The following is a 10,107-nucleotide window of genomic DNA, read 5'->3' as shown; positions in this document are numbered from 1 at the left end:
GCCTCTTTGTAAGTCTCTAAGGACTTGCTTTATGAATCTGGGTGCTCCTGTATTGGGTGCATATATATTTAGGATAGTTAGCTCTTCCTGTTGAATTGATCCCTTTACCATTATGTAATGGCCTTCTTTGTCTCTTTTGATCTTTGATGGTTTAAAGTCTGTTTTATCAGAGACTAGGATTGCAACCCCTGCTTTTTTTTGTTCAGCCTCCTAAAGTGCTGGCATTGCAGCCGTGAACTACCATGCCCGCCTTTATCCCTTTTTTAGATCAGAGTTTTCATGTAATATTCCTTCAGCCTGAAGAACTTCCTTTAACAATTTCTTACATAGCAGGTTTGTTTGTGAAAAATTATCTCAGCCTTATTTTATCTGAAAATGTCTTTATTTTAACTTTAATTTTGTGTATCTCTCAATGGATGGCTTTCTTGTTTATAATTTTTTTTTTTTTTTTTTTTTTTTTGAGACAAAGTCTCGCTCTCATCGCCCAGGGTGGAGTGCAATGGCGTGATCTTGGTTCACTGCAACCTCCGCCTCCCAGGTTCAAGCAATTCTCCTGCCTCAGCCTCCCAAGTAGCTAGGATTATGGGATTACAGGCACCTGCCACCACGCCCAGCTAATTTTTGTATTTTTAGTAGAGATGGGGTTTCACCATGTTGGCCAGGCTGCTCTTGAACTCCTGACCTCAGGGGATCTGCCCCCTCCTCGGCCTCCCAAACCATTGGGATTACAGGCATGAGACACTGCACCTGGCCTCTTGTTTATCATCTTAAAGATGCTGTCCTATTGTCTTCTAGTTTGCATTCTTGCTGATGAGAAATTGGTGATCTTTCTCTTTATGTAGTGTCTTTATTTCTCTGACAGTTCTACAGATTTTCTCTGTTTCTTGTCTTCAGCAGTGTAACTGTGATGTGCCTTGATGTGGTGTTGTGCTTCTTTCTGCCTAGAAATTGTTAGGCTTCTTAATTTGTGGGTCTATAGTTTACAGATTTGAAACATTTTTAGTTTTATGTTTTCATGTATTTTTTCTCCTCCTTCTTTGGGACTTCAATTATACATTTCCTAGGTTGCATATTGTCCAATAGGTCACTAAGATGCCAATCTCTTTTTCCCCTCATGCTTTTTTCCTCTCTGCTTCAGTTGTAATTTTGGGGGTGTTACCAAATTTTTTGATGTTTTATTCTTCACTTGTCTCTGTTGTTGTTATGTCAATCCCCTTACCTGATTTGTGGTCCAGAAATTGCCTCTCAGTAGAAAGCCAGGGTGATTATAGGACTCACTTCATTTGTTTCTCTTCTCTCAAAGATCACCGTCCTGTACTGCCTGTGGTCCAGCTGGTATCTTATGTATTTTTTTCAGTTTTCTAGTTGTATATGGTAGGAAAACAAATTTAGTTTGTTTACTGTGTTATAACCAAAAATGGAAGTGTTTTCTTTTTATATATTCATGTATCTTATATTTAAATACATTGTATATACATATACCTATACAAAAATTAATTTACATTTAAAATCAGTTACATCTATCTCTATGAATAAATCCACCAATTGCTAACTAAATGAATAACTGTTAATTTCTCAACTTGTCAGGATTTTATTTTATTTTATTCATTTATTTATTTATTTTTTGAGATGGAGTTTTGCTCTTGTTGGCTGGGCTGTAGTGCAGTGGTGCAATCTTGGCTCACCATAACCTCTACCTCCTGAGTTCAAGTGATTCTCCTGCCTCAGCCTCCCAAGTAGGATTATAGGCATGAGCAACCACGCCCGGCTAATGTTTTTGTATTTTTAGTAGAGACAGGGTTTCTCCATGTTGGTCAGGCAGGTCTCAAACTCCCGACCTCAGGTGATCCGCCTGCCTTGGCCTCCCAAAGTGCTGGGATTACAGGCGTGACCCACAGCACCATCCAGAATTTTAATGTATCGTCTATAATGACCCTTTTTAAGCAAGCCAATAAAGAGGAAACTATTTTAGTAGATGCAGGTGTTCTTCAGTAGCCTACATGTGCTACTAAAAATGCAGTTTTGTTTTGGTATAAGTTAGTGTAGTATCACTGACTTAAGTTGATGCATGTTTATATGTCTCCTGTTTTTATAAAAGACTTGCTAATTTTTCTGTTGTCTTTTCTTAGTCTCTTCATAGTCAGAAAAAATATTGGATATTTTATTAGCTTAGCCTTGAGGAGAGTTCTGCAGTAAAACTGCTGGTTTCCAAAAAAGAGGGAGAAAATAATAAGAATTACTGACTGGCACTCTTATTTAGCAAGTTAAAAATAACCTGTTGAGGTAGAACTTATTTATACTAGGCTCTAGCAGACCACAGCTACAACTAGGAATTACCAGTCATCCAAAATGCAATCAAGAATCATTAAAAACTTATATTAATAACCTTGTATGTACTACTTCCAGATCTCTATGCTAGAAATAAAATACCTGGTTTTATTTTCTGTTGCATGCAAAAAAAAAAAAAAATTATCTTAAGCCAATATCTAGCTATCTGATAGTTTAATTCTAAATAACTTTTTTGTAATCATATTGCCTTTGGGGAGAGGGGATGTATTGAGATATGAAGCCATTATTTTTCTTTCATTAAATTTTAGTCCTAAAAGACCATTCAAACTGGCATTCAATTCATATGTTGACTTTTTTTTTATTTAACACATAAAGTATTATCTGTTTCTGTAGGAAATAGTGTTAAGAGTTAACCCTTGGATAGCATCTAATATGACATCATATATTAATGCCATAGTAATCCTGAGGTTAACAATAAGACAGTGTTTATTCATGTTGGATAGTTACCAGATGTCCTCCTCCTTGGGTTTAGAGTGGTAATTGTACATATTTTAAACTCCTCTTGTGTGGTAATCCAACTAGATTATCTTATTTGTATTGGGCCTAATTTTTCATACTGTAAGATAATATACTACACTTTTCCTAGTTTTCCTCCCATCAGAAGTCAGAAGTTTTAATTATGTAATTTATAATCCCTATAACTGCCAGAAATAGACTCCCTGCTTATCCCCAAGTGAATCCTCATCTTCACCAGGTCTCTCTGCATTCCTTCTCTATATTAAAAGGTGACTAGACCCAAAATGGCAGAAAGAGATGGAGCTTTCGGCTTTAAATTTTTCATTGTCTGTCATTACTTGTTCTCATAGCAGAGGGAGTAGTTCATGATGGCTGCAGCATTTAGTGGTGGTGGCTCTTGGCAGTCACTTTCTTGCAGACTAGAGTCTTTCCCCTCCTTGAACGGCAACTAGGTTGATCAGTGAGATTTTCAACTGCTTTTCTGGATGATGTTTACAGGAGAATTATTTCTGGGTCACCAGTGGCAGTTCTGATACCATACAACTTGTTTAAAATTCCTGCTAGAAAGAAATCCATATTGCACCACACAGTGCTTCTTTCTGCTGTTTTCTGAGGCCAGCATAGAAATGCTGTCTCTTGACCAACTCAGGATATCCTAAAGGATATCCAAAACCTACTCCAACCATTTTCTACATTCAGGTCACTAAAAGAGTAAATAAATCCCAAATTTATCTTCCTTTCCCCTCACTCCAGCTCCCTACCCTGAATATGGAAGTGTTGATTCTGTATACATCAAGTCCCAGGAATAGCCCATAATATTCCAAAGTTTATGTTTAAATTAATTCTAATAGTGAGTATTGTATTACCCATGTTCCTTTTTTTTGTTTTGTTTTTTTTCTTTTGAGACAGAGCCTTGCTCTGTCACCAGGCTGGAGTGCAGTGGTGCAATCTCGGCTCACTGCAACCTCTGCCTCCTGGGTTCAAGCAATTCCCCTGCCTCAGCCTCCTGCCTAGCTGGGATTACAGGCACATGTCACCACGCCCAGCTAGTTTTTTGTATTTTAGTAGAGACGGGGTTTCACCATATTAGCCAGGATGGTCTCAATCTTCTTTCTGACCTCGTGGTCTGCCCACCTCTGCCTCCCGAAGTGCTGGGATTACAGGCACGAGTCACCACGCCTGGCCCCCATGTTATGATTTTTAAGAACATGTGCTGCTAATTTAAGGAAAATCCTCAGCTAGGAAAAGATCAACAATTCCCATGCCCACATGTCTTTATTTCTTCTTGATACACCTATAATCTTTGATGCTACTGACTAATTCCAAGGAGTATTCTGATTCCATTAAAAATTCTGTAATAGTGGAGGACATTATTACTTTCTCGTATGCCATTAGTAACATGATGCACATTTTTGAAGAGCGGCTTTATTAGAAATGAAAGGGAAATTTTAGAAATGGAAATATGTGAGTTTGTAAAGCACAACTTGCATATGTCAAAGAAACTAAAGTTTAACTCAGCTTAGCTGAAGTAACTTTTCTAACGCACAAGCCAAGAGTTTTCTTTCTTCTTAGTATTGCTTTGTCAGGAAGCCTGAAGGATATTTAGGTAGATCCTGTCCTTCATTCAAGTTAGACCACTTTATCTGTTTCTCATAGCTGTTATTTGGACTTCTTTTTTCTCTCTGCCACCTGGCCTGACCTCTATGGAAGTTTAAGTCTGTTTACCTCCTCTTAGCTTCCTACCATGGAAAGCAAAAGACTCCAACACATCAAAGTTCCAGAGCCCTATTAGATGCCCAATTTCCTACAGGAGGCATGTCTCCACTCTTCCTACTTTCTGAGATTCTCTAGTAAAGTCAGTCATGTCTATTTTTTTTCCTATCCTTCCTAATTTCCAGAGAAATGTTTTTTCCTTGGCTTAGAGTAGAAAAATACTTCAACACATATATTCTCATCCAAGTAATCACCAAGGTTATTAAAAATGCATGTGCTGAATGATAGAATAATTAAAAAGAAAGATAGCCCTTTTTCCCAAATGAATATTCACATTTTCTTGTTTTCCTAATACCAAATGTCCATCCATAGAGATTTGTGCCAAGGATGTTGGCAGGTTTTACATCAATTACTGGTATTTTATGAGGGAAAATGAATTAAGAAGGAGTGTTCTGGGGAAGCAATTATTCACTTTGTTTTTCTCAACTTACTCTTTTTTTCATTCTATTTCAGTCTTTGTTTCTTTTGGCTTTTCTTCCATTGACAATCTTTTCCCTTTTATTTTGTTTACATTCAAAAATGTCCTACTCTGCTTCTAACTTTTTATTCTTTTAATCAAAACTTACTCCTCAAAATATGGGGTCTTAAGTTTAAAATGTAGTTTAAAACATGTTAAAATTGTTTCTTCGGCTGGGCATGGTGATTCACGCCTGTAATCCCAGCACTTTGGGAGGCCGAGGTGGGTAGATCACATGAGGTTGGGAGTTCGAGACCAGCCTGACTAACATGGAGAAACCCTCGTCTCTACTAAAAATACAAAAATTACCCAGGCTGGTAGTGCATGCCTGTAATCCCAGCTACTCAGGAGGCTGAGGCAGGAGAATCACTTGAACCCGGGAGGTGGAGGTTGCGGTGAACCGAGATCGCGCCATTGCACTCCAGCCTGGGTGACAGAGCAAGGCTCTGTCTCAAAAAAAAAAAAAATTTTGTATCTTCATATTAGATTCAATTGTCTTAGGAAGTGAAGAAAGAAGGATGAAGAGGAAATTATCTCTTGGATTGCTTTCCAGGAAATCCTTCTCTATGCTTTAAAAGCTCTTATTCTTTTCTAGGAGTCCAATGTGCTGATTGCTGCTAACAGTCAGGGTACAATTAAGGTAAGCTATTTACTGTATCTCCATTTTAAACTCAGGACCATTTTTAGACTGAAACAGGATTATGGAAATATACCATTGTACTGAGCCTTAGCGATCATCCCAAATCATGGGTCTCTGTCTCCTGGCAAATGGCTTGATTTAAGGAAAAAGAATAGGTAGCTTGCATCTGTGGAGAAGATGATAGTGCTTGTTGAGGTTGTATGGATGCTAGATGGATTAATAGATGGTCAGTTTGAAAAACAGATAAAGACTAGTGAACATTCACTGGGGGCTAAGCACAGTTTAGCTTCTGTTATGCCAGTACAACTATCCCACAGGGCTTTCAGTAGACAGAACCCAAAACATAGCAGGAGATGCAAGATATAGCAGAAGATGCTTAGACATCACCAGATTTAAACATATCTTAGTCTTATTTTATTCTCTTCCTTATGGTTCTCTTTCTTCTGTTCCCTAAAAGTAGGTTTTCCTCAGTTGTCAAAGGGGTGAAAAGTTATTTTAGTGTTCAGTTGAAAATTGATAGATGTGATTCAAGGAAGCCTAGCCATAAAACAAAAAGAAAGAAAATTGATTGATGCATATATAGCACTTGTACATGATACACTGGATAAATAAATCCTGAGATAAGCAGTGAACTTTCTAAACAAAACACCATTTTGGTGGAGTACCTGTTTTTTCCACATATTCTCTGCTTGTTTGGTAGAAATATTAAAAGTTTTTTAACAAAACGTGTGTGTTTCTCCTGCCACTTAGCATTAATTTTGCCATAGCTTCCTTAGACTCATCATAAGTGGAGAATGACCCATCAGCCAAGGCAGCAAATCCTAGCCTAAACATTATTCTACAGAGGTGAATTATTCTATAGAGGTGAAATGAGCAAACTTAACGCAAAAGAACTGCACTAATTTACCTGGTAGTCTCCTTTTTTAGGCAGCCAGTTTCTCTATTTGAAAAGCCTCTTTAGAGAACCACTGAGAGCTTAAATGAAAACAAGGTTTGTTAACTGATCAGTGTTTGTTATGTTCTGGAAGCCTCAAGCAAGATGGTAGAAGGTCTTGGAATATCTGATTTAAGTGGCTTTCTATAGTCTCTCAGTCTCTCTCTTACCTCATGTCAAGGCGTGAATTGAAAAGGTACACCTTACTCTTCAACAGGTTTATCCTTTGCACCAATTGGGATTGCCAACATATCTGCAAGAGCTCAAAACTACATAGGTTCTCATAGGATCCCACTGACAAATCTAAGATTTTGTTCAGCATCATTGACCTCTTATGTTAAGTAGCCTAGTTACTTAATAATATAAAGACAAAAACATTATGGAAGCACATATATTAGTCAAGCCTTAGCCGAGCAGCAGGGGAAAGATTGCACATTTAAATATTTGCTACTTAGTGAGCGTTGTAGTGTCCATCTAATGTAATTCTTTTTCACAGTGTCTCATACCTATCCTCCTGTTCTATGATCTTTCTTAGCCATTTGCTTCCTCTTAGTTTTAGCAGTATCACAGCTGACTTTTTATGACAATGTACTACTTTAATTCTAAAAATACAAAGATCTGGACACTAGATGATTGGCTAGAAATGGATGAAGCAACAGGAAAGGGCAAGACTTTATGTCCTGTATACCTTGATCATTATAAACAGTGTTTATTGATGGAAGAAGAAAACAGACTAAAATCCTAAACAAGGATACTTAAAACTTTCATAAGAATATGGAAAGATTCTAACATATATTCCAAAAATGTTATATTTGTGCTATGCATTAGCCAATTTATTTCTCCACGTGTTTTATGTAGTTTACCTTGAAGGCTCCCCAGTTAACTGTGGAGATAGCTAATCTGAAAGAGTTCATGCAGCTGTTAAGCTGCAGGTCAGAAAGGATTAATGTCCAATCCATTCAAATTCTTTGACGTTTTCCCAGTTGGGAAACATTCTTTAAATTTGCTTCTCTATTGGTAAATATAGTAGAGTCATTAAATTCCTTTTGTATCTTAAATGATTTTATTAAATGGATCCTTTTTTCCCCCCAATTAGGTGCTAGAATTGGTATGAAGGGTTAACTCAAGTCAAATTGTACTTGATCCTGCTGAAATACATCTGCAGCTGACAATGAGAGAAGAAACAGAAAATGTCATGTGATGTCTCTCCCCTAAGTCATCATGGGTTTTGGATTTGTTTTGAATATTTTTTTCTTTTTTTCTTTTCCCTCCTTTGTGACCTTTGGGACATTGGGAATACCCAGCCAACTCTCCACCATCAGTGTAACTCCATGGACATTGCTGCTCTTGGTGGTGTAGTTATCTAATTTTTGTGATAGGGAAACAAATTCTTTTGAATAAAAATAAATAACAAAAAAATAATAAAAGTTTATTGAGCCACGGCTGAGCTTGGAAAGTTCCTGTCAAATGCAGCAAGAGATAACTCTTTTTAAGAAGTAGCATATGTGAACTATAATGTAACAGTGAATAATTTGTAAAGTTCGTATTTCCCAACCTCTTTGGGAATTACGCATATCAGTGTAAGCAAAATATAAAGTACATAGATTTCTGCCAGTGAATTTATTGTTTACAGTTGATAGAAAGATTACTTTATAAAATTCTTTCTTCATTCTCTGACCAGATTTATATCATCAGCAAGTACCGTGTTGTCCAGTCTCTCTGAATCTGGCTAAGGATCTAAAATTTTGACCTGTTGAGACCACATTTAAACAGAAAGAGAATGTTAGTCTCTGACAGCTAGCTCTGTCTTTGCCTTTGAAATGTTACATAAACATACCATAAGCCCTAAATGTATATACCAAACCAACTAGTCCATTGCTTTTAGTACCATCCTAGGCTGAGTAATGGCTTGGAGCAGGAGTCAGCAAACTTTTTCTGTAAAGGGCCAGATATATTTTAGGTTTTGCAGATCATATGGTCAGTGTCACAACTATTCAGTTCTCCCAGTATAGCGGGAAAGCAGCCACAGACATATGTGAACAAATGTGCATGGCTGGGAAGTAGGCAGAGGGTCAGATTTGGCCCACAGACTTTAAGCCCTTAACTTAGAGGAAAAGGATTGAAAGCCCTGTTATCCAAATTTCTAAGCCATATGGTCACTTAAATTATCTAGTTGGTTTTTATAAATTATTTTCAAATTTTAAAAGGAAAGAAGACCAGCAAGTCAAGCAAAAGCGATGTAAAGAGCTGCTTTAAAAGTTATCAACAAGGCCAGGCGCGGTGGCTCACGCCTGTAATCCCAACACTTTGGGAGGCCGAGGCAGGCAGATCACGAGGTCAGGAGATGGAGACCATCCTGGCTAACACAGTGAAACCCTGTCTTTACTAAAAATACAAAAAAAAAAAAAAAAAATTAGCTGGGCGTGGTGGCAGCGCGGGTAGTCCCAGCTACTCGGGAGGCTGAGGCAGGAAAATGGTGTGAACCTGGGAGGCGGAGCTTGCTGTGAGCCGAGATAATGCCACTGCACTCCAGCCTGGGCAACAGAGTGAGACTCCGTCTCAAAAACAAAAACAAAAAAAATTATAAACTTATACACCACACATTTTATAAAAATAAACACTTGGAGAATAATAATAATAAACTTGGTTGAATAAAGATAATGCATGATGAAGGTAATCAGAATATCCCAATGTATTCTTCCACTTAAGATTACTGAAACCTGTTACAGATTCACATCTTCTTATCTGAAACACTTGGGGCCAAATGCATCATAGAACTTAGAAATTTTCAAGTATGGCCAGCCACGGTGGCTCACGCCTGTTAATCCCAGTGCTTTGGGAGGCCAAGGCAGGTGGATCACTTGAGGTCAGGAGTTTGAGACCAGCCTGGCCAACATGGTGAAACTCCGTCTCTACTAAATATACAAAAATTAGTCAGGCATGGTCGCGGGCACCTGTAATCCCTACTACTTCGGAGGCTGAGACAGGAGAATCACCTGAGCCCAGGAAGCAGAGGTTTCAGTGAGCCAAGATCGTGCCACTGCACTCCAGCCTGGGCAACAAAGACTACACAAGTATTAGAAAACTAATAGAGTACATATACTAAATATTATGTAACAATCTCCAACAGAATCTAGAGCAGTAGTCCATAATCAAACACATTAATACTTCTGTAGCAGAATGCATAAATGTTCACATTACATGGGGTTAATTAACAGCCAAAAGCAGTTTTGTATCAGTGCAAGATCTGGTTTTGCCACCAAACCAATTCCTCAAGACCAGGTTAAAATTTTTTTTTTTTTTTTTTTTTTAGTTTTTTTTCATTTTCAGATCAAGAGCAGCGTATCTTGGTTCTGTGAGTTAAAACCTGATAAACTTTTAGACTCAATTCTGAGAGTAAAAGTATCATTCAAAAATTACAGGTCACCAACCAGAACAATATTAGTTGAACATTGTTTCCAAGATTAATAAAGGACCTTTTGGAAAGATGTAGAAAGA

At 37.7% G+C, this 10,107-nt stretch overlaps 1 protein-coding gene across 1 annotated transcript in view; it reads left to right on the top strand.

The window, feature by feature from the left end:
- COP1 (COP1 E3 ubiquitin ligase) overlaps positions 1-8,050 on the top strand; it is a 259,480-nt gene extending 251,430 nt beyond the window's left edge. The window contains 2 exon segments of the mRNA XM_017891684.1: positions 5,631-5,675; positions 7,706-8,050. Coding sequence (XP_017747173.1) covers positions 5,631-5,675; positions 7,706-7,723 — 63 coding nt within the window. The 3' untranslated portion in view covers positions 7,724-8,050.
- Positions 8,051-10,107: the final 2,057 nt, after the last annotated feature.

The sequence above is a fragment of the Rhinopithecus bieti genome, unplaced genomic scaffold (genome assembly GCF_001698545.2).
Source record: "Rhinopithecus bieti isolate Rb0 unplaced genomic scaffold, ASM169854v2 scaffold_20101, whole genome shotgun sequence".
NCBI lineage: Eukaryota > Metazoa > Chordata > Mammalia > Primates > Cercopithecidae > Rhinopithecus > Rhinopithecus bieti.
Note: the sequence above shows the minus strand (reverse complement) of the source record. Positions and strands in the feature narration are given on the sequence as shown.